Below are 24,037 nucleotides of genomic sequence, written 5' to 3' on the forward strand. Positions count from 1 at the left end.
CAGAACCAGGGTCAGTGATTCGGCACCATGCTTGAGGATATTCAGGAATCTACGACGGGCGGGATGGTATGCGCGCCCAATACCGGTGATGGGACATGCGCAAGCCCTCCTTCTACACGCAGATGGCTGGTGGCAACCCGCTGCCCCAGTTCAGCGGGAGTTATGCTTGAAGGGGTCAGATGACAAGGTGGAACAGGCTTCTAGGCCCCCGAACCGGGACATGGTCATATGGGAAATGATTTATTGGAACGCTGTGTCAGGGAACTGCGTTTAAGCGCGTGTGAGATTTTCAGGCAGAAGTCACGAGTGCGTTCTAATCTTGGGTACGAAGCTATGACGATTCCTCTCCGCCGCGGAGCGAACAGTCACAGGAAAACGTCGACCGGGCATAATCAGCATCAGAGAGCGTTAGAAAAAAAGAAAAAGATAGTCATCACCATATTTACGAAGAGTTGTTGCGCGGTGCAATAAGTTGCGCAACAGAAGGGAAGGGCTTCGGCGAGCCAACGCTAACACATGAAAGTTGACTGACGGGAGTCCTCTCCCTTGGCGCTGCCTGCCGTGGACGTTGAGCCACGTTCTCGTAACGTTCCTGGCAGTTGTCCTGGCACTCTCTCCGCGTGGACATCTGTCATTGCACCTGGTGCCTTTGCTGCCTACCATGCCAGCTCTGCCGTCGTGCAGGCTTTTGATGATTTCTGGCAATTCTTCACTCCCATTGAGCAGGCCCTGCCGCGCACCTGCTCTGCCGATGTCAAGCTCGTCATCAAGCAAGTAGACAGTGTGCTCGACAAGGGCTTCGCCAAGGAGATCGATGCGATAAAGGAAGACTTCGGCTTGGAGACTCTTGAGGACAATGCCGACTTCGCCTGGTACCTGCTGAGGCCTATCATCGAGTGGGCAAGCAACGAAACCGCAGTATACGAGTTCTGTGACTATATCGAAACAGGCCAGCAGCCTTTGTGAGAACTTACGCATGGCACTATCCTCACATGGATACTCAGAGTCATATAGTCGGCAAGCAGGAAATCGAGGAACAGAACTCGGGGGCCACATCTGAGAGGGCGCTGACGAGAATCTCCAGCATCGCTCTCCAAGCATTGACCAAGGCTGCGCCTTACTTTGGCATGGCCTCAAATACGTCACGTATCTTGAGAGAATGGATCAGTTTCTCGCCGAGGTCCACCGGAAGTATACAAATCGAAGCTCGAGGAAGACTGATAATGTTTCTTCGATGATTCGACCGCATAGAAGTGGCGGCTTATTGGAATCCCGGAGGGTCAAGACCGACAAGACTCCGAGCAGCGACATCAATCTGGAGGACGACCGGCCAATAGCTTACGACGACTCCGCTGGATCGCGGGCTAGCCACTTGGAAAGAAGCTCTTCTTTGGGTACTAAGTAGTAATGCCTCTCTAGCATGACTGTCACAGATGAGCGAGAGGACTCCCTGCACTTGTCATCATGTGCCGCTCTCGATGACGTCTTCCACCAAGATCCGGACCACTATGACCTGACCAGAGATATTCGTCATAAATCGCGGACAGCGGAACACCCCCAACTCCTTGAAGTTACGATGGCTAGTCCGAACGTAGAAGGAGTCAATATTGACTTCTTTGTACAATAGAATCAAGATTGGCGGCTTGGTGTCGTGCTCAAGGACATACAGGAGTTCGCACGGGATGGATGATCTACGCGCCTGAACTTGAGAAATGGTGAAGTCGCCATTATATGCGCACATGAGACGTGGTTTTTGGTGTACACGTCAGTAGAGCAGGCCTTTCGATCGGTGCGAAGCTTGATGGTTGGTATATTGAACAGCGTATGTGTATGGGAGGAAGGTGGGCAGAGGCCGAGACTCCTCTGTTGGGTGTAAGTACCTAGGTAGGAGATCGTTTGCCGCGGCCCGAACACCTTTTCTGCTGTCAAATCCGCCAATAATCGCCCGCTGCCCTATTTCAACGGGACTTCGTGCATGCAGGGCGCAGACGAGCGAGTGAAGGTCTTTTGATCAGGCTTTGTCTTTTATGGCAGCCGTTCGCACCCGGCTGTGTCGTCAATTCCTTCGGTGATTATCTTTGTATTGTGTTGAACTCATATTAAAAGCCCCAATGGAGACCAATCGGTGTCTTAGACATGGATGCCTCCAATCGGCCAGCACATTAAACTTATGGATGCCGCCCGCATGCCTCAACAGAACACTCTTAAAACTTGTACTGCCTATAAGCTGACAAGAAAACTTGTAGCTTAGCCTTGAAGCAAGAAGTTTCTGCTATCTCATGCAAAGAAATCCCATGCAAGAAACAAAGCTCTGGGGGCCCTGCGCGTCGTCGGCTCGGTATCGAGTCGCCCCGCCGTGGGCAGACGTATGAGCTGGGTGCGTCGACCCTAAGTTGCGGTTCTGTGTTCCGAGGTTTCGCACTGGGTATATGACCGTGTGAGCTGAATGATAAATTCTAGCGAGCTCTCGTCGACAAGTCATGCCTGCCAATTTAGGCTCATCTCGGAGTTGTATTCTCATCCAACATGCAAGCATTCTCCAGCACGTTCGTCCATCTGGCGTTAGTGCCTACGTGGCTGTGTCTAAGGTGCTGACGGAAATGGTCCGCGCGGAAGAATGTCTTGCTCTTGTTGCACTCTCGGAACTTGTATACCTCTTCAAGATGGCGGACGCGCTCTTCCCACTCCTGGCCCGTGATTCGACGCGAAGCGGAATCACCAGAGTCACTCCCGTTTCTGGGAAAATCCTCACCGCAGTAACCACAGAAGTCTGCTGCACCGGGGCGATTGATACTCTTGTGGAAGGCTCGATCATAAGCATTCAAAGCCAGGCAACTCCAGCTTTTTTGCCGAATATGAAGGCTGTTTTGATGGCGTTCCGCCTCGTTTTTGTTCTTGAATCGACTCTCACAGAACGAGCATTTATGGTGCTTCTCAGCTTCATGAGACCTGCAAACATTCAGCTCATGCTCAAATGATTTCGCAATATCTGCGGACCCTATACTCACGCTAAATCCCCGGCCGACTGGAATTTCTTGGGCTTCTTCGGGCAACAGTCGCACATGAAGAAACCCTCGAAGATCTTGTGTTCATCAGGCTTGCTCACTTCCGTGAGCTTGCGGGAAGAAGCGAGAGGCCCGTTTTCGCTAATGGTCCGTTGATAGGTTACGTCGGAAAAGGAGCCGCGAGGTGAGGCGTTCAGTGACATCAATCCATTGTGAGGTGAGATGCAGATGTCATCAATCCCGCCGGACGAAATGGCCCCCGGAGGCAATTCGCCCGGAGGAATTTGACCATATGACAAACCTATGCTGACGATGCTCTCCGTTGGCAGGTGTGAATCCAAACTGTGAGACCATGATTCTTGAGGAATGACGCTTGGTTGAGATGCGGGCGATACTTTTTGGCTTCTATCGCGGCGACGCAGTGAGTCACTTGGGATTGTGAAAGCAAGTGGGACGCTGTTATCAGGGCCCATTGAGGCACGGCGCTTCACCCCGATACCGTCGTAGTGCGCCCTCATGGGATCCTCTGTTCGCAATCTCTTCGCGGAATTGGTCTCTTCCATTTCCATCTTGTCCGTCTTGTCACTGTTTGATGACGTATCGTCGATGTTGTCCCTTTTTGAAGAGAACGGGGAGCAATAATACTGTTTGAGATGGAACGGCAGGCTTCGGAGGATGTGGGAGAGCAGAGTGAGGAGTCTGCGTGTACCTGTCAGGAGAGTCTAGTAGGTTTGACGTCTCGAGGTGCAACGGCAGCCCGATAAACACGATATTCGTGGGGTCGCACATGTCGCTGGACGGCCTCCTCCAGGAAGATTCGATAGTTGACGATGTGCTTGACATACTCGGGGGTGAGCTAGGCGCCTTGTTGTCAAATTTCTTCCAAGCCGCGAGCTTCTTCTTTATATCAACGAGGGTATCGGCACTAGAAAGGGATTGAAACTGGTTGTGATGCAGACCAAACCCGGCCGGGATGCTAGGCAGGGAGCTTCGGTACTATGACGGCAAAGATGTCAGACGGGCACCAACTTTCGACAGTCTAAGGGTTTCACCCTTTCTTGAAATCAAATCAAAGATCAAAGGAGTATTAGGGTCTCCAACCTTGTGGAAGCCGAAGCTGAAGAGCAACCAATGCCCAAATAGCCCTCATCGCTCCTATAAGCGGGCTTCGAGCATGGTGATCCGTATTGCGAACTTCCTAAGCTGTCGTGATAAATGTATTCCATTGGGTTGTATGAATTGCAGTAGTGTCTTCTGGGGTCCTGATGGTACGTAGGAAGATTGCCGAAGGGGAGTAGCGGTGGTGGTAAGGGCGGCGGTGCGTTCATCATGTTTCCAGAAGCGGGAGTGGTGACAGAAAAAGAACCACTGTTCGAGCCGAATCGCCCCGAGCGTCCTAGGTTTGATTGATCCAGGATATGTATCAAGAAGATCCGCCGGCCCATCATCTCTCGAAGATGTCTCCATGGTGTCGGCTTGTATGTATGCACTTCCCAATTGAGGAACGAAGGTTCCAGCCGAAGCGGTGGCACTCAAGTTGAGAGTGACGGAAGGCGGACGTCGTGAGTGTGGGGCTAGGAAACACGTAGGGTTTTGGTCGCGGCGGGATATGACGAGCGTCCGAAGGCGAATCGATTGTCTGAGACGCCTTGAATGGCGGTGGCAGTCGATTTCGCTTTGAATGGGAGCAGGAACCAGTGCAAGCCGAGGATAGCTCTAGGCTCTGAACTCGGCGCCGCGGTGCTGCTGCGATATTCCGCAGGGCGGTTAACGGAATGATCATGCAGTCCTTGACTTCGAGCCTGTCGCCAGCACTTGATCAGCAGCACCAATTGGGCTCTTTATCAGGCCGTCCGGCAAGGTTGTATTCCGTCAGAGACAGCCCATCAGGGAGACATGTAAGTTTGCCTCTCGTCACTCCCTTGGTCGGATGGGTTGACAGCATGCTCGGGTCACCGAGGTAGTAGCTCGCCTCGCTTTGCAAATTTGTCTCTTGCGACGGCAAACAGATACTTCACAAGGATGCCAGCATTGCTCTCTGATGCCATGCTAGCTTGTTCGGGACGAATCAATAGCTGAAGCAGGCGTGCTAGTAAGGTGGAGTCAGTCTCGGACGATCTGCAGAGACTGGATTTTTGATAGATGACACGGAGATCTTTCCATGTCTGATATGCTTCGCGGCTGGGAACTTGAATTTCCGCCTTTCCAGAGGAAAACGCGCACAACGCTGCAGGCTGTGACTCGCTAATCCTGCAGATGATACATCTCCCAGCGACCACTGTAACATAGTGTAAGTGCTCCGCTGAGTGCCTCACGCCCCCGACTCGCCTTGGGCTGTTGCTTCCGGCCTTGCTCCCCTGCTTCCGGGTCCATGACCGCGATCCCTGTCATGTACCTTTTCGTAGATACGAGTGTCTGCTCTGACACCCCCTTCCCGCACCCCCCCCCCTTTCCATCTGATCAGCGTATACCTCGAGACTGTTGGAACCGTACCGGTGTGCAGGCCACGTTCCTCGTTGGGCGAGCTGCAGACAAGCCGCAACGTGCTAGGGTCTACAGGGTGGCCGTTAACACCTCGTCCTTCGCCGGCAGACGACGAGAACAAGGAAATCCTTCTTTAAAGGAAGAATTGGCGGCGTCTTTTCGGGTCGTTTCCGGTGTTGTCAGTGGCTTACTTTGTCCAATCGCGGGACATCCGACGAACACATCTAGTCTCGGGATGTAGAGCGTATCCTGGAAGGGTCCTTCCTAGACAGTATCCGCCATGGTAGCTTCCACTCGATGGAAGGATCCAACGACCGGCCCCGCGCTCTTTTCTCCTTCGAGAATTAGTGAGAAGGTCGTCGTCCAACTTTGACACGGGAAGTCAGCCTGGCGCAAAGCAGAACTCTACGATGGCGTCCAGCCGTCCAACGCGGTGTGTCTGATATGCGCATATAGTAGCCTCCTACTTACACCCAAGACCACGACTACCAAAGGCTTCTTCGAAACATGAGCAGCTCTATTCTAGGCAATGGTGTCCACAACACGCGGGCGTCGGACCTCGCATGGTAGAGTGTGTCCTGTGGTACCACGGGAGGTTCATATAGCGGGTGTCATGGCAGATGCCGGGTTCTCCTCCGGTATGGACGCTGGGAGTGAAATTGCAGATATCTTGGTTGTCGGCCCTTACAGCTTTGTAGGCTCATTGATGTTTGGCTTCGGCCATCCATGCGCAAATTCCTGGTCCATCAGGCTGAAGAAGCAGCTTAACCGCCTGAACTAATTAAGGCAAAGACCTGTCCAATTGGTTGCGGGGACGTTTGCATAACAACAAGTAGGATGGAGCTGAGCCGGTGGATTTGGTACGCCCAGTATCGTCACTCTTTCGCCTGGACTACGCAGCTGAGTCTCAATGCGCCATAGCACACTCGATCTACGTACATAATCTTAGTTCGGGTTCTACGTATCTCGCAGAACACTATCTAAAGCTCGCTGGTGCAAACTGATGGCCCTTGGCAAGGCCAAGGCTAGTCTCCAGACACCCGCCAACGAAGGCTATCGCGGCTAAGAACACGCCAATCATCAGGTGCTGACACGTTGCAGCACCATCTGGCGGTCATGAGTTATTCCTGATATGGAAGGAGCCAGCCCAAGACCAGTAAATTGTTGCGTTCGCCCCCTCTACCTTCGTCACGATAGCCAGGGGAAGTGTGCATGGCAAGCAAAGAACTTTGCATGTCGAGCTAGACACGTTCCAACGCCTTGAAGGTGGATCAGGCTCGGAAATAGAGGCATACATGTTTTTCTGGGCCAAACGGACACTAGCACGTCTTCTCCGGAAGACTTCTCCGGAAGACTTCTCTTTTGTAGCACGTAGGGCCTTAAAGCGTCAAGTGCCAAGACATCTCCCGCAGCCCCATGCCGCTGTCCTACAATGAGGAAGGGCAGGGTTTACGTGTGAGGGCCTCCTACTATCGCCCTCTCGTTCACGAACCTGGCTTGTCCTAAGCCTAGGAGAGCGCCTCCGTGAGAAGGCGAGTAACTACTACTCGCTGCCTCAAGATCGTTATTAATGATGTCGTAGATGTAGAGATAACATAGAACTGACCCCACTGTCTCCAGTAATCACGAAGGTTTGCTAAAGAAAAAGCGGATAAGCCTGGTGCGACTCACGCAGAAGATCTGTTGTTTCCGTCTGCGTCATTTGTAGCGTTGCTATGCCTGGGAACCTTTTACGACACAGACTAGATCATGAAATGCAAGTCCATTATTGGAGCCTTACGGTCAGAGATCGAACGATCGACACTCAACCCGTCGTCATGTAAAGCTCTTGGTTCTCTCCTTCGCCCTTCACACGCTTTGATCTCATCGCACATTCTTCACGCATATTGATTTCCGCCCCATCATTCCAGCCCTCGACTCAGGATCAGGAGATCGCACCATGGAAATCCGGGACTAAGAGCTTAGCGAGCTGAACAAGACAATTGGAGAATAAACGAAAGCAATGATCAACGTTGACTTCTCTGGATTGTCGGCTGTCATGCTGCTGGCTTCATGTTCGAATAACTTGGCAATCAGGTTGCCGCGCCATTTAGATCTTTAAACGACTACAAGACCATCCGAACTGACCACGACGACAGTTTCAGTGCAGTCTGACTCCTATTCCCTGGACCCACCAGCATCGTAGGCTCAATGCTTACTTTTTTCGGCCAGCCGCGACGTGACACTGCGGATATGGGATATTGCAACTGACTGCTTGGTTGAGACATTTTAGTGCTCTAGGGACTGGATTCTCCATGCCTATCCATAGCCGGACGGCCGCTTTCTTCTATTGGCTGACGAAGACTGTACGGGTCGTACACAGAATATCAGCACGGCAAACCCTGAGGTGAAAGCAACGCTCATAGACCACCAACATATTATCGCATATCGAACAATCGCCCCGACCAGCGCCTACGTAAATACAGCAAAAATTGTCAGGCCAGGAGAATCGCCGGCAAGGAGTTCAGCCTATTCTATGGCAGCAGCCACCCGTGACAAGACAATATATCTTTGGGATACCAGAGGAAACTGCAGCAAGGCCCTAATGGCCATAACTATTGATTGCAGGCCCTTATCTTCCATACTGGCTCCAGATACTTGGCAAGTGTAGCTTGTGGTCAGACACTGCGATGCTGAGATCTCGCAAAGGGAAACAGATGCGTCAACATACTCGACGAGGCGCACGTTCAATGTGTTTTGTGCTTGCGATGGGCCCTATGCATTTCTTTCGAGGTGGCAACAGATGACGAAGTCCATGACGCCAACAACAGTACGTCAATCAAGGCAGTCAAGACGGACCAAAATACTGAACTTCTAGGCACCATTGGAGTGGAAGTGCCAATAAGAAAGTACGGATATTCCCGAACATACGCAGGTGGCACGGAAAATGGGCAATTGTAGGAGCAGCGGTCACCAATGCAGAATTAAGGCAGCAAACTCTTGAGCTCCCGGAAACAGATTAGAAGCTGTGTCAATGCGCCAGGAGTGATGGTACGCAGCAATGAGCATACGGGGTGTGGTCAAGTGGCTTCATCTACCAGAGTCGAAATAGACGAAAGAGAACGGTCTATGTAGGATGTATATGACATACACGTGATATAACACGTGATGGGTACCTCGGGGCTTGCCGTTCTCATAACTGTTACGTGACACAATTATAGCGAAAGAGACTGTAGCTGGACTGGCTTCGGCCGCCGACGGTAGGACGCCGAGCACTTTGGGAGACAACCTCAAGATGGCCTGTTACTAACACCACGAGCAACCGCAGCATTGGTATGAAAAACTGAAGTTGACACATACAGAGACGGACAAGGCTTGTATGGGCTTCTGGGAGGCAAGGATATTATCGAGCAGCAGTTAGACAGGCAGGGGTCATTCTGTGTATATTGATGAGTATGACCAACGAATGGCTATGGGAAGAAACCCCATATCTATATAATGAGTGTGTGACCCCCTTGTATAAGGATACCCTTGCTAGCCTTATTCATACTTCTGGTTACGCATGAGTCAGGTCGCTTGAGGCGAAACAAATACCGCAACGAATGTCCTGGGGCAGTCTGACAGATATGAACAAAAGTGGAGAATATGTAGATAATCACACGAGCCCTGAATAGCTTAGCCGGGGCGTAATAAACTATGTATGTATGTATAGCGAAAGAACCACGAAGGACGTGAATCAGAGGCGAAGGCGTAGGCGTCAAGGCGACATACCTTTGATATACCAAAGAGCTGAGTTAGCGAAGAAATCTAGTAAATGGTTGGCATCAAGCGCATATTGTTTCGTCTTTTTCGCAACCTTGAAATCGGCTGGAACGTCAGCCTAACTTACTGCTTGCCATTCCATTGTCGGGCTGCGGCGACCCTCTGCATCCCCTCATCACCACCGACGACCTTGGCACCTAGCTCGACTATGTATCAAAAATGAATAGGGCTTGTTTCACCGGACAGGATCAGATTGCATAAGGCTTGAGGGCTGCCGTATGGCCGCACAGCGCGTAGCAGGTATGGCAAGGCTTGACTGACGTCTACGTACACCCTAAGTCCTGCTGTGTACAATGGAAAAACAATGCTGCACGACTCTTGTTTTGCGCGCCATTCATTTAGCTCTCGAGCACCGTGGCAAGGTTTCCTTGCGTGCGCTCCTAGAGGGCTTGCCATTACGCTTCTGGGTTGTTCAGACCTGTATTGGGGGTGCTGCTAAGGGAACGCGAGGTCTTTGCAGCCAAAACACATCATGGCTGACGTCGGGCTCCACAAAGGCCCGTCAATTGCAAGCATCTTCGAGCAAATTGAAAGCGCGGGTCTTCAGGATGAACCGCCCAGAAAGTATTCTCTCACTAGGTTAGCAAAGTCGGTCGGCTATGGCGGGCTGTCAGGCGGCGAAGTTGTCTAAGGTTGGACTCAATTGTTGACCATCCACTGCGACATCCTTGCTAATACTGCCTGGCGAAAAGGAACTTGAACGTGACAAGAGCGGCTCGGTGAAGCAGGCGAGCCTCAGAAGGGACCCTGCCAGCGCTTACAGAGCACTGACCGTCCGATGAGTGCGGCCTTCAATAACTGATGGAGGCGGAGGGGAAACTAAGAATACTCGCTCACGTATCATTTATGACGGAGCAGTAACGCCCCGTTTGTTGGAGGGCCGGGGGCTTCTGGAGTGCAGAAAGGTGACTCACAGTATGCAGATTGATCGCATGTGTCTGGTCCCAAGAGCTTGGTAAGTAGCGTCAAGCCGACCCTGGAGTTTTAGCGGAGGTGTCAGGTCTTGTTGCCAGCGCTGACCAATCGGAAGAAGTCTCTGGCATTCCGGACCAGCCGTTTAGTTTAGCAATGCCATGTTCAGCGGGATCTTCTGAGCAATTACTTGTTACCGGAGGTTAAGCGCCTGCCCCCCCCCCCCCCCCTAAAGACGGCAAGATACGTAAATCACGGGGACTCAAACTGCACATTGCTCATCCACCCAGTGCTATTTCCCATACTGCAGATACAAGGATCACGTACGATCAGTCAGGCTAATCATTCACTTGTGTCGAGAGGCAAATCAGGCGACCAAAGTGGCAAGGTTAGAGATGGTGGAATGCGGCAGGCAGGCAGCAACAGACTTCGCACCAACCTCCTAACAGCAATCCTTGCCAGTTCACGCTGCTGGAAGATAGCATACAAATCCTGCACTTCCTCGCGGGCGTATAGCCGAGAGCTCTGCCCTGTGCCTTCTTTCTAGCACCCCCTGTATCTGCAAACCCCTGTGTATCCCCCTAATTAACCGATCATCTCCCCATAGAATGTATTGGACTAGCAGGTGTCTTAGCCATGTTCCCATTTGGGTGGGCCGCAAACGAGTCACATCGGGTACGTTGCAATATGCCAGCCTGTGCAGGGTGCTAAGCTCTGCAGGGTGTCAATTGAAGCCTCGTTCTTGACCAATGGACGACAAAGCCATTGGTGCCGCTCATTGCGGAAGTACGAGGACGAGGTGACGTCTCTCTGAAGGAGCTTCTCTCGTTACCGTTGTGACTGCATTCAATCCACCGAATCTAGTCACTTGTATGCCACCATCTCTTTTCCGACGATCCGCTTGAGTTGCGGCGACATCCACTAATCATACTATCGCACCAGTCTCACACGATAGTCTGGTCTCTGCAGCCCTTGGAAGAGGAGCTGGTTGGAACATCTGCAAGAATGGCTTGAACGGGAAGTTGGGGTGGCAATCCACGATCCACAGCATGGCGTTTTCCACAACCTCGCAAACTTTCATCCCTGATCCACGACTGTGCCGCCCCCTCTCTTGAGGTGTGTGTGAAAAGCCCGTTGGTTCTCATGCCTATGCTTTGGAAACTAATGCACGCGCATTGCACACATGGATGTGACGGCTTGCGAATCACCACGAGCGAGAAGTAGCTCGCACAGAACAGGCAGCGGCGAGTTCAACATAGGCTAGCTAGATCGAGCTGCATCAGGCTGAGCCCAGTTGCCTATAAAATGACTTGAGGACTTGCAAATTACAACTGCAACTCTCACATTCATCATATCAATCCTTACGAACTGGCAAACACTTCCTTCCAACTCCACTTTCTGTCAAGTAGGTGACGCCATGATAGGTCCGTGTACCTTAGGTCCTAATAAAGATACAGCAATCTCCATTGATCCACATATCATCCGTACACCTCACAAACAGCAAGGTAGGGATGTTTGTACGGGCAGCATTTCACACGCTAAACTTATCGCAGATGTGTCGATATCAGACTGTCGATTATGGCTGTGGCCACTCTAGTACGACCAGTACGATGTTGTATTGTCGCAAAGTCAACGGAGAATGCACTGGTGAATATGGCAGCCAGACAGACATCAACGGCGGTGCCAAGTGTTCGAGCTGTTCGAAGTAACACGGAATAGAGCTCGCTTGAAGTGTCATTCTCATCAGGAGGCATGAAGAGCCACTTTTCGGCCGAGGGATGATGTGATGGAACCTGAGCAGCCCATTCAACATGGCTGCGAGGATGATGCGCGAGCGAGTTGTTATTGGCATGTGATTGGCTTGTCTCATTAAGAAGCACTAGGCAAAGAGGAAATATGAAAGTTCGGGTTGAAGAAAATGGGGTTAACAAGACCTTCTCTGCCAAAACATTCCCTAACTTTTGATTCAATGATCAACGAAACAGATCTGAATCAAGGGATGGATTCTGTATCAACGCCAAGGCCAAAAATCAAGTCGTACATGATGCACCGAGCTGGCTCTACTGTCTAGAGCCATTTCTCTCCCATTTCCAATTCCAATTCTCATGCATAGCCTCTGGCCACGAAGCTTCGTTTGTCGTCACATTAGTAACCTTATCGGACAAAAGCCATCCTGTACTTAGCGCAAACCCTTGAAAAGTTGCTAGCACAAACATCATAACAACCGGGCTCACGACCACTGCGCACAGACGGTGCAAAGACATTTGACATTCCCTTTCTGCTTGCGCAAAACTTACTAGCCCTTAATCTCCTCATCATTATAATCGTTTGCCTAAGGCGTACAATAGAGTGTGGATCGAATTTTGGGACGTGGATCAGCATAAAATTCTCACGAGTTTTCGTCAAAATTGATCATCATGGACTCGTCGATTTCGGGCTGTGTGACGTAATATTGCCTTATTGAATCAAGAAGGAAAAATGTTCTGCAAAATCTGACCATCCCTCCACCATCCGACGAGGCAGTGCCCCCCCCCCCCCCTGCTAGCTGCTAGCTCTCCACTATGTCAATTGTCCTCCTTGAATCTGGAAAGAAAAGTCAGATGGTCGGAGACTCAACAATTCGGCTGCAACACTGACTTGTGGTGGCATTTGTGACAATCATAGAAAACTGTCGAGCCTTCATCAGCGCTGCGGAGTTGAACTACGGAGTAGTACAACGTCTGAGCATTGCAGTTCGGGCAATCTTGTTTGATCGAATTCTGCGCAGGTTTCTTCTCCTTCTCTGTCAGTTGCTGAAGCCCTGATTTACGAAGCTGGGACTCAGATTGGTACGTCGTAGTCGTGACCGTACCCAGAGATTTAGCTGCAATAAAGTCAGTATGTCTCAGTGCAAGTTGGACGGAACCAGAACCTTGAATGGTTTTCCCACAACATTCGCAATCAACGGTCGGGTTTGTGGTCTCCGGAAGAAGATCGCCACACTGATCGCAGAACTGAATAGTCATCGTGAAAGGCGGACAAATGGTATCGAAGGGGAAACTATGTTCGTGCACCGTATTTGGTAGGTCTTAAATGAAAGATTAAGTGGCTTTACGTTCGGCGACGGCGATGCTGGGTATTTATGGACTAGAAGCAGACCTGAACCCGTGCACTGGCTCTTTCGGTATCACTTTGATGCGGGTCTCCGCTTAAAATCGGATGGGTCTATTTCCGAACAGGGTAGCTCCCTGCTAGAAACAGACAATTGATGCGCTGAAAATTTTCTCCAAGATCGCCGTTTGCTGACATTTGAAAACAATATCGAAAGCGAGATCGGAATTAATGTGAATAGCATTAAACTGCTGAACATGACCCTTTGTGTCTTCTTCGGCATCTCTGAGTAAAACGAATCAATGGTCACGGCTGTGCACCTGAAGCGCTTGTAGCCACGAGTGGTCTAAGTCACGAAAATCTCGAGGGCAAGTTGCGGAACACATCACAAAACAAGACGTATTTGAACACACGACCATCACCGTCATCAACGCTGCTAAAGAACCATGGGCAATCACACGAAGCAGGCTGAATGCGCCCATATCAGTATAAAATCAAATGTGACAGATGATATCTTCGACCAAGTTCACAAGAAACCGCGACAAAGGCAATGGCGAGCCATAGAGGTTAGTATCACCTCCTGCCTAGACGATCGTTACGTCAAACATCAGGCAACCTGCTGTTGATGCCGTGAAGTACTACTGTTGGCCAACAGACTCGTTCAACGTGACGCCCTCCGCAGCGAAGAAGCAGTGCCCCTTTAATGTGCGACAATGTCTGCTTTGAGATTGAGGGCGGTCACTTCATGTCTTTGCGTCATGATATATTCTACTATTCTGTCGACGTTGATTGGGACTCCGATGATTAATCATACCAGCCACACGCCTTTTGCGTCCACCATCATCGTCTTCATCTCATCGACACTCCTCGGCAAGTCTTGAGGAACTGTGTGACCCCGATGGATGCTATGTTGAACATCAATGTTGTAGATCTAACGTTGCTTGAGCCGATGCGCGAGGCATCAATGGGCATATCACGTGAAACAGAATCCCTCCAGTATACTAACATCGGCTTGGCTTGAGCATCGACGGTACGAGTGAGCTGTCTCCAAGGCCTCCACGCGCATAATCCGATGAGCACACTTTTGCCGACCTTCCAAGCGGACTCCGTGGCCGAGAGTGTACTCTTCTTGTGAACATCCATAGGTTTTCGTCAGGCACAAGCCTAGCTATGAGTTCTGACACCTTATCTCGTTGAGTGCGGCATGGTGCCCGAACACCATCGCCTCCTCTCCAGTGTGGGATGGGAACGAATCACAGATCCTTCCTGAATATTCCGTACTCGCCCCGCGCCAAATTCTACCGGCGTATCCAATCGCAAAGGCCACACGTTGGAAGAGAGTGGTGGTGAACGTTCCAAAACCGTGCGTAGCAGGATTTGATTTTACAACCCTATCACTTGCAGTTATGTCTCGGGCATATCTAAACATAGCATATCAGGATGGAAACAACCGAGACGGCATCTCGAACTGCATGCTTTATCATGAGACTGTGAGCTTGATGGCGTTTCGAGTTGCATGTGGTAACGAGCAAGGATATGTTGACCTTCACACACAGCCAAGCCTCTGATGAGGAGATTCGCAGTGAAGAGCAACTAATCAGTAGAGCACGTGTTCCCTGCTTGCTGGGCTTTCCCGCCAAATTTGTTCAATACAGAATCTTACTCATTGCCCCAACCTCCATTTCCTATTCTGCTTTGCAAAGGAGCATCCATGGACCGCCCCGAAATCGAGTAGCGGTAAGATTGGTCAACCACTGACACATCTTACTGAGGAAAAGAGCCCTACGAGAAGAATTGCCAAAAGGTATGTCCTCAGCTGAGGCTCTACGTCAACGCTGGAATCCGTGTGTAGTATGTGAACCGTTGGCTCTACCTATATACGTACGCACACCCTCGCGAAACCGAGCTCCCTACTCCGGAAAGTAGATGGCCACCTTGGTCTCCATCTTAACATTGAAGCGTTTATAGTATTCTGACGCATCTTCAATGCCAATGACTGCGCTGATGACGAAGCTGGGGTGCGCTTTGCCGCTGTTGATGAGGTCGATCAACTGAGGGGCGTACTGCTTCGGGTCAACTGCTCCCGCTCGAAAGCTCAAGCTCTTGGCAAAGAAGGTCGAGGCGGAAAAGGGGATGGTGGGCGAGATGATGCTGCCGTGTGGTGCACCAGGAGAACTTTCCTGAGACTGATACACACCCAACTGACCGATGCCTCCTCCGAAATGGGCCAAATCGATCATCTGTTGCAACACGATGCTCTCGTCCATCTCAAGGCCGGGATTCAATGCCTCCATGCCAACACAGTCCACGGTGCGCATCACCCCGCGTGGCTCGCGAGCCAAGATTTGGGCGACGGGATCTTTGTGGGCAAAGTTGATCGGGATAGCTCCGATGGAAGCCGCAAGCCCGAGGCGCTCCTCCACGTGGTCGACAACGTAGACCTTGGAAGCCCCGCGCAAGATGGCGGAGTAAGCAGATAGCAGCCCGACGGGTCCTGCCCCGAAGACGGCGACGGAATCGCCGGATTCGAACCCGGTGTAGTCGATACCGGCCCACCCCGTAGCGAAGATGTCCGCAACGGTCAGGTAGTCGTGCTCAATCGTCGAGTTGGCGGTTTCTTGGGTCAATGGGATAGGGATCAGGTTAGCTTCAGCGAAAGGGACCCTCGCGTATTCAGCTATGCGTCTCGTAGTCAGCACATTGTCCACCACGCACGGTAAGTTCATTGAACAGGATTGCTCCGAACTTGAAGCCCACCGAGACCCATCTCACTATTACCGAAGCCGAAGTACTCTTTCGACGTCGGCTCCATCTCCAAGTGATCCACTGACACGGTGTCGGGAACAATGACATAGTCCCCGACGGCGAAGGAGGACACGGCGTCGCCGATCTCCGAGATGTAGCCTACTGCCTCGTGGCCCATTGTCCATGGCGGGGCACCGCCCATGTAGCCGCGATAGATATGCAGGTCGGATCCGCACATCGCTGAAGTGGTCACCCGCACAACAACATCCGTCTCGTTCAGAATTGTTGGCTTGGCAACATCCTGAACCATCATTTCGAAAGGCGTGCCATGGTAAACGACTGCACGCATAGTCGTGGCTGGCCAGGAAAGGTTGAGCGACATACTTTTTGCGATAAGGGGTGTTGACGCTCAGGCAAGTAGCGTGGCTGAGCTGATGGTGGAATCTCACGGCGAATGTGATGGTCTCTTGCAGTTGTGCTCGTCTTGCTTCTTAGTCGCATGAGTTCTTGGAGATCTCATGTCTGACGACAGCCAATATATAGGGATAGGACCCATGCGTCAGGAGTGCTTCTCCGGAGACCATCTGTCTTGCCATGCTGGAATTGCCGGAGAACCTACAGCCTCACCGATCGGTGAAGCGAATAGCTCGAGTAACAAAATTGCAACAAGAAGCAAGATTTGACTTGCATGTAACATCGAAACAACGCCTTTCGCCGGATGTAGCCGTCTTCGTTCGTGGGGTCCTGGCTTGGGCACTGCGAATCGAACATTGCCATCTCAAAACCCATCTTGACTGTGCGCCTCCCGCACTTTCTCGCGATGGAGCCAGAAAACGGGCTGTCCTGAGAGCCTAATCGCTCGCAAGAGACGACATGGCTCCTGCATGAATGATACTGGGAATGACGTGGACCCACGTATAAAAGGTCAAAATCGAATCCTAATTTGTGGCGGCCACAACTGGGTAGCTTTTCGCCGTCTCCGTGAGGATTTGGGCTCTAGGCAAGCACCCCAAAGCATTAATCGACCTCAAGCAAGCCATACTTGCTTTGTGGCAGGTGCGAGAAGGACTACGCTTGATCGCGCCTCTTCAAACCCTGCTCATCGCAAGCCATCACGGTATAATAGTTGGAAAAAAAGGGGGGAGCGGGGGTGGGGGGAGCCTGTAGCAGTGCTTCTTCCCTCTGGAGAAGTAGCGTTGTCTACAGTACTGTACCAACAACAGAAACGATGTGGTGTTGACAGGCGCTGGAGATCACTCTGTGTTCCGAATCTTGGCTCGTTTGTACCTACCCGATTCCTGGGATCACCCGCTGCTTCGGACAAACGCTCACATCATGCTCCCATGTGTTACCAGCACCTGCGAACCTCTTGTGCCATACAAAGCCGTCTCCGACTCTGGGTTTGCCATCGCTCGGTCGGCTGTGGGGTATGCTGACCTCAGCAGCAGCTCTTGGCCGAGGAGGGGCCCGGGCCCTGAAGCAGCATCTGGCCCGGGTTTAGGTGGAGATGCTCGATAATGTCCGTGCCGGCCCGCCCCATTTCATCCAATTCTTTCCACTGCTCACAGCCCCTGCCATGCGCGCACCCGGGAGAGATCGGCTGCATCGTGTCGGGCTTGGCCTTTAACATCTGCGCTTGCAAGTCGGACCTGGGAGAGCATTTGAGGCCTGTCAAGCAAGTTGGCATTGATAATGTGGACCTGTGTCACTCAAAGACAAAGAGAGACGACATTATCGAAGCAGAGATGGGCACAATACGCCGCGAAGCAAACCCATGATGTCAATCTACATTTCCATTCTGGATCATGAAAAACCGGGTTTCGGGAGTGTGACTGAGTTGAAGTGAATGCTGAAACGATATAGGCGGTGCGGAGAATACCCAGCGACAATGGGCTGACAGGCTATAATGTAGACAGCCTCCTTTACTTGACTATTTCTCAACCTTCTTGTTCTTCACTATTTGAAGCTGGTCCAGTGATGACTGTAGAAGACTTCGAACTCGTGAGTCTATATCCGTGCGATCTAAAGCCGACTGCGCATTGTCACGGAGCTGCTTCTGCTGCCGTTGCTTGACATCTCTGCGTAGAACAAAGTCCCACGTGCATACCCCGTTCGACCCGGCGAGTCCTAAAGATAATGGCAGGCAGTACTTGGATCTCCATGAAAGATTGTGATTCTCGATGACCATTGATTGAACACGGAGGAGTCCTTGCACATAAAAGACCGCTGTCGTTGTGACGGTCGTCGCAGTGTGAGAAAACAGCATGTCGAACGCGGTCATTTCAGTTGCACTTTGATCGATCGATGGGTCCCATACGGCTAACGTGAGGCCTTCGAAAACTACTTCTCTCCTTTTCGGGTTGTAGTGAGCATTCGACGATGCGAGGTAGTGGGTGATCGGATAGCCCACCTGGCGTTGTGGGTGCAGTTGCCGGAATGCCAGATATCTCGGAGATTCCCCACGCAGAAGGCTTGTGAAGTCTTTGCCGACTAGCACGAAATCTACACGTTTCACCACGCTGCTAAAAAGGTTTTGGAAAATGAAACGATGGATAGCTTCCATTTCTTTTGGGGTCGGACATTGTGACGCCATCCCACGGTCACCATTGTTATCGGCCAAAGGACGTTGATGGGCGGGTAGGACCAATTTATGTATGATTGGACGCGAAACGTGAAGACCTGCACTGATACTGATACATGCTGTGGAGCAGGATTCGCGTCTCATACGATGGCGAAAGGGGCAAGAATTCAGACGTCTCCCCGAAGGAAGGGGCATGGAGGAACGGAGAAGGCCGAAACCCGCCCTGCAGACAGATCTGAAAAAGCCATTAAGTAGGCCCTACTGTAGATGATAAAAGCAGCTGACCTGCGCTCCCATAGACGATAGAAGAAACAGAAAAACTCCTCGAGGATATTGACCATTAGAGCTCGTGCCCTCTCTTAGTATTGTCCATGGCTGGCCGTGCTCTTGACTCCCACGAACGCTTCCAGATATGGGCGACAAAGTGGCATGTTGGAAATGGTGAGCTTTTGCAGACCCAGAATATCTCAATGGCGCGCTTACACAAAGCAGATGACGAGTGGTGTCTGCCCCATGAAGATGACTCGGAAATCATCAAAGAGTATGACAGCGCTAGCCTCACTGCTTTGAGAATACTTGAAGTAAGTAAGATCGCTAGCGACGGGCGAGTTAGGCTGATGCTGATATGAAAACCAGCGAAAGGCTTTGCCTCTATTCCATTACATGGAGATCCAAGAGTGCGTGAAGAATGGATGGGCGTCGCGGTTGCGGATCTGTACAAAGTTCATCCAGTTCGGCACTTACCTCCGCATCCCCCTCGAGACGGTCCACCTAGCGGTGAGCTGCCTTGACCGCTTTCTCTCGGTTAGGGTTATTTCAGAATACCATCTTGACCTAGTCGGAGCAGTCATTTTCGCCATCGCGGTCGAGTTCGAAAGATTGAGCGTACCTTCTGTGTTTGAACTCGATAGTAGCCTTGTAGAGCGGTACCAACCAGGAGACATCCCATTCATCAAGTCAGTCGTAGTTGAAGTTTTGGATAACACGCTCAAAACACCGAGCCCGTTCATGTTCCTTCGCCGGATCAGCACCGCAGACACGAAGGCGGCGGCCATACTCTCCCTTGCGCAGTATCTATCGGCATGCAGTCTACTAGATGCAAGATACGTCGGGATTGAACCGAGCCGCATTGCAGCAGCGGCTTACCATCTTGCTCTGCGGATCGCGTTCAAGGGGAGTTGTCTTGAACTCAACTGGGTAGGAAAATACTCCGGAGCAGCAACAAAAGCTAACGGCGAAGTAGAGCGACAAGCACGTCAAGCTCTCTGGCTACTTGGCGGTAGAGCTGAGACCACTGATGGCTGCACTGTGGAACACCAGCCAACAGGAACAAATCAACGCACCTATCAAAGCCATGAGGGTTGGCCAGTTTCAAGAAGCTGCTAGGGTTGTAGAACGTACCTCCGAGAGCGTCTTCTTTCCACGATGTTTCAATCCGTGGGAGTACGAGGGCCTGTACATACCGTCTTGGGACGAGTCAACAGGCAGCTCGTTAGAAAACGTCTCAAGCTCGTCAGAATGTAGCTCACAAGGCGGATGCGAAGAGGGCATATGAACGCATAGAAGCGATGACGTATGGCAGGTGTGGTGAAACGTTTGTTCATTAGCTTGCGATGTACATCAAACCTCAAGCCTAACGATTGATCGGTCACTTTTACGCAAGAGCACATGACTTTCTAAATGTTATATAATCAACCAACTAGCCTGCGCGAGTCGACGGTTCTTGTCTCTTCCAGGCAAAGTTCGAACGACGTGGATGCACAGTAGAGTTGTGAGGACTGGTCTACAAGCCCGTAAAATCCATGGGGAATTGCCTGCAGTATCAAGCAAGTGCTCTCAAAAGAATGAGGCTTACAGTACTTTGTGCTTCCTGTTGACCCTGTGGTCACATGGACACGTGCAGCTCCATACAGACGCCAAAATTGCAGAAAGGTCAAACGAGGCCTTACTTCATCTCGGGGCCTCAATTACGGCCTATTGCATGCCGCGATTGAATCAAATCACCGGGAAACGGCTGCAGCTTACTTAGTGAACTACGAGCAAGAATAAGCCGCGAGCAAAGACCGAAAGGCCGTAAGGCCCAACTCGTATCGTACGGCTCGTCTGGCCCACAAGGAATGACGGATAGAAATTCATCCTTTTCTGTGAAGCAAAACAAGGTTCAACATGGATAATGGATTTATTGCCAAACGGACAAGTTTGAGAACGTCGCCCCTAGCCCTTGATCGAACCAGTTCAGGCCTCAAGGTTCATTGGTTGAATTGCCTGGATTAGTTCCAAACCAAGATGGTCAAAAGCCGTGGAATCAACTTCAACAAGGTCCCCAGAGAGATGAATATACCCCTACAGCACTTGTTTACCTACTAAGACCCTTTTTGCATGCCTCAACCAAGTAGAGCGATGGATTTCTGGCTATCCCGCGGAACCACCCGATCTTATCCATGTCAGCGTCTCGTCAGTGTCTAGACCTCCTCCGATTGAACCCCAAAATCGTCGTCCAATGACGCGATCTCGAATAGCTTCGTCTTCTTTGAGGCGCCTTGAGGTCCGTCCTTTTCTTTGGGCATAACTGTCACGATGCCGATGCAGCAAGTGTAGTCGCCCGGAGGCATCGACGTGAAATGACTTGGACACAATCCTTGACGCAGAGCGTAGAAAGTCGTTCTCCACGTTTTAGGCCTTACTCACCTCCTCCAATAGGCTGTAGGGACCTGTAGCGTAAACCACTTTCCAGCGGGACAAGGTCATTTAGCTATGATGATGGGGCGTTTGGCGAATAGATTACCAGACCAACAGTCCAACTTGTTGCGAGATTGCCGACACATCTGTCATGACGCTGCTCAGAGGTGACGAGACTCACCAGAAACTACACACTTCTTGTCTAGTAGAATGAACAAGTAAAGGCATGAATTGACTGCATGTGCGAAAGCGACTACGCGGGGCTATGTTGCCGTCTGCATGGCCAGCGTTGTCAGGAGAAGTCATGAACCCCACCTTCGACAACGTCTAGTTATATTATATGCGCTGACGACTAGCCTTTGTGCCAACATGATTCTGAAAGTCACTGTTTCTCACACTCTCGACACAGCCGATGATGCCTTGGTATTCGCGTCACCCGGACTCAGCCAGTCAGTCTCGTTCCATGTCGTCCCCGACGTCGCTCGCCATCCAACCGCCGTCGTGTGAGAGACAGAAGTATTATTTGCCTCTGTCTCTACTGGCGCCAGTAGCAGGGCAAGGCCCTCGCATGAATTCTGATGCGATTGAATCAAGATGTCCTGAAATCGTACTTCAGGTCTCCACGGTGGATTGTTATCGGTGAAAGAAAGATTCCCATGTTGTGGCGAGATTCGTGTTGTGCGCTTGGAAGTTGCCGTTCACAGCTGCGCCATATCGTGTTCCAGGCTTCTGATATAGGCACCTTGGTTGTCCAGGGTTTTCAGTTGTAGCTCCCCAGTCGTCCTCGCGCTGTTGATCTCTGCTGCGAGTCTGCGTATCGTTTCGTCCTGTGCTGCAGCGTGAGCGCGGCAGTAATTAATACTGGCACCCACTTTGTCTATGACGAGCGTGACAAGTCCTGGCGTGAGATCATCAAGCGAGGAATCGACCATGTGCTGCGGCGCAGCCATGGCAAAGATGAATAGCGAAGAGCGTACGGGTTTTGATTCAATTGTTGATTCGCCCAAAATGTTGGCGGCGAACTGTAACCGGCCAATGCAACTCTGGACGGTGAACGCTGATTACACGAGAAGCCCTTGGCGACATATCCTACTAGCGAGCGGTTGGATTGAACTCTTTTATCGACGTCCAGACAGCTGTGGGCTCTGCATCGAGTTTGTACCCAGAAAACTGCTGGCCCGAGGAGGCAATTATGGCTTTCGAGGTCATAGCATCCACCTTAGTATGCTCGGCTTGTAGCTCCAGAACAAGCGCCTCCGACTCGGATTTCGTCCTTCATCTGGCGCAGTGGACGGTCCTACCATCTTTTTAGTTGGCGCAGACCTTGTAGCCATGGGCCGTTTCAGTCGCAGATCCCTCACAATTCCGCCGGCCCGCCATGGTCGCAGCGCATTGGCCATCAGTACAGTAGACAGATAGAGAACCATAGTAGCAATACGCGCAAGCCAGTGAGCGCTCTCGTTTTTTCTGATGATCGCGTTCTAGTCAAGTAGGTTTGTAAAGCGTCCCTTCATAGGTCAACGCGGAGCGTAGCCGAAGAGGGGGGAGGCTTTGAATCTTTTGTGCCAGAAAACGACAGGTAGTCATCGTCCCAGGTTCGTGAAGTTCGGGTCGATATTGTTTCTTTTTTGGCGGCCGCACAACTTCGTGATATGAGATCAAAGATATCCGTAGGACTTTCAACTGCTCGGGATTAATGGCATGGCTAGAAGCTGGGTCTACAACCTTAATCCTCCGCCACTCCGCTAAGCGCGTCAGACCACTTAATTTGCCATGCTCTGGATACACTTGTGATCAAGGGGAATATTCATATACGTACTTTGAATACACCGGGGTCTATTAGCTCCAAGAACAGGACGAAGAGAGGTTGAATCACAAACGCTAGGAGGCACAATGAATTGAATAGACAACTTGCTCCGTGTCTGTGACTTTCACTTGAACATGGAACAATGTTTTCGTCGCATTGCCTGGAAGACCGATTCTCCCGGGTGAGACGTCCTTTCTTCAATCAAAGACCCCTATAGTCATGATTAACTTCAAGGTCATCGTGTAGGTATAGTTTTTGTGCGACCCAGGTGTGCTACTTGGAGGCTTTTTCGTGACTCGACCGCAAGCCACGCAATTCAGAGAGCCTCAGTCTAGCAGTGCGAAGTAGATCTTTGCATCTTACCAGGTGGCGAGGTATATTCGATTTAACATGTCATCTTCTTCATCATGTGTGCAAATACAAAGGCCGAACCGGGATGTTTCTGTCCAATCTGTAAGACACGGTATGTATCCAGCAACCTGAGAAGAGAGGTGGCTCGTCCTAGGTACACCTGTAGTTTTGTGTTTCCTTATCTCTCACGCATAAGACGGACAGGGAAAGGGCCTTCTATCAATGATCTCACCGTTTCTGTCACGATCAACTACATTAAGACGTCCATTTTCCTAGCAACACTGTTACGTTGTCCGATAATGCTAAGACACGGCCAGGCTTCATTCCATGGACAAGAACTGGCTCCAGTATCTCTGGTTACGCCGGTTAGCATGCTAGACATGAACTTGTGTGGACAAGTGTAGACAAGTGATCCATAGGGGTCAGGGAAAAGAGAGAGGATGGGGAGGAGAATGGAAGACTTAACCCAATGGGCCATGGTGTACTGTGCTCCACGAGCCGACCTGATGTGTACGTTGGCTCGCATCTGCCAACGTGTGGATACGCATGCATCCCTCCCCATGAAACTGACCCCCGCGTCCT

At 51.2% G+C, this 24,037-nt stretch overlaps 6 protein-coding genes across 6 annotated transcripts; 2 read left to right on the plus strand and 4 right to left on the minus strand.

The window, feature by feature from the left end:
* Positions 1-95: 95 nt before the first annotated feature.
* On the plus strand, positions 96-966 carry CABS01_16488 (serine carboxypeptidase S28; the record flags this gene model as incomplete). The annotated part of the gene is made up of 2 exons (XM_060549818.1): positions 96-148; positions 600-966. The coding sequence occupies 2 exons, from the start codon at positions 96-98 to the stop codon at positions 964-966; spliced, it is 420 nt and encodes a 139-aa protein (XP_060405469.1).
* A 1,532-nt stretch (positions 967-2,498) lies between these two features.
* CABS01_16489 (uncharacterized protein) lies at positions 2,499-3,848 on the minus strand (the record flags this gene model as incomplete). The annotated part of the gene is made up of 3 exons (XM_060549819.1): positions 2,499-2,949; positions 3,009-3,590; positions 3,715-3,848. The coding sequence occupies 3 exons, from the start codon at positions 3,846-3,848 to the stop codon at positions 2,499-2,501; spliced, it is 1,167 nt and encodes a 388-aa protein (XP_060405470.1).
* An 11,354-nt stretch (positions 3,849-15,202) lies between these two features.
* CABS01_16490 (alcohol dehydrogenase GroES-like domain-containing protein) lies at positions 15,203-16,419 on the minus strand (the record flags this gene model as incomplete). The annotated part of the gene is made up of 2 exons (XM_060549820.1): positions 15,203-15,969; positions 16,050-16,419. 2 exons carry the CDS (start codon positions 16,417-16,419, stop codon positions 15,203-15,205), a joined length of 1,137 nt encoding a protein of 378 aa, XP_060405471.1.
* A 1,056-nt stretch (positions 16,420-17,475) lies between these two features.
* On the minus strand, positions 17,476-18,318 carry CABS01_16491 (uncharacterized protein; the record flags this gene model as incomplete). The annotated part of the gene is made up of 2 exons (XM_060549821.1): positions 17,476-17,742; positions 17,980-18,318. The coding sequence occupies 2 exons, from the start codon at positions 18,316-18,318 to the stop codon at positions 17,476-17,478; spliced, it is 606 nt and encodes a 201-aa protein (XP_060405472.1).
* A 770-nt stretch (positions 18,319-19,088) lies between these two features.
* Positions 19,089-20,173, plus strand: CABS01_16492 (G2/mitotic-specific cyclin; the record flags this gene model as incomplete). Its single annotated transcript, XM_060549822.1, has 3 exons — positions 19,089-19,199; positions 19,255-19,815; positions 19,862-20,173. 3 exons carry the CDS (start codon positions 19,089-19,091, stop codon positions 20,171-20,173), a joined length of 984 nt encoding a protein of 327 aa, XP_060405473.1.
* A 1,822-nt stretch (positions 20,174-21,995) lies between these two features.
* Positions 21,996-22,247, minus strand: CABS01_16493 (uncharacterized protein; the record flags this gene model as incomplete). Its single annotated transcript, XM_060549823.1, has 1 exon — positions 21,996-22,247. One exon carries the CDS (start codon positions 22,245-22,247, stop codon positions 21,996-21,998), a length of 252 nt encoding a protein of 83 aa, XP_060405474.1.
* Between the last annotated feature and the right edge of the window lie 1,790 nt (positions 22,248-24,037).

Source organism: Colletotrichum abscissum (genome assembly GCF_030869225.1).
Source record: "Colletotrichum abscissum strain IMI 504890 chromosome Unknown Scaffold_103.1, whole genome shotgun sequence".
In the NCBI taxonomy this organism is placed as follows: domain Eukaryota; kingdom Fungi; phylum Ascomycota; class Sordariomycetes; order Glomerellales; family Glomerellaceae; genus Colletotrichum; species Colletotrichum abscissum.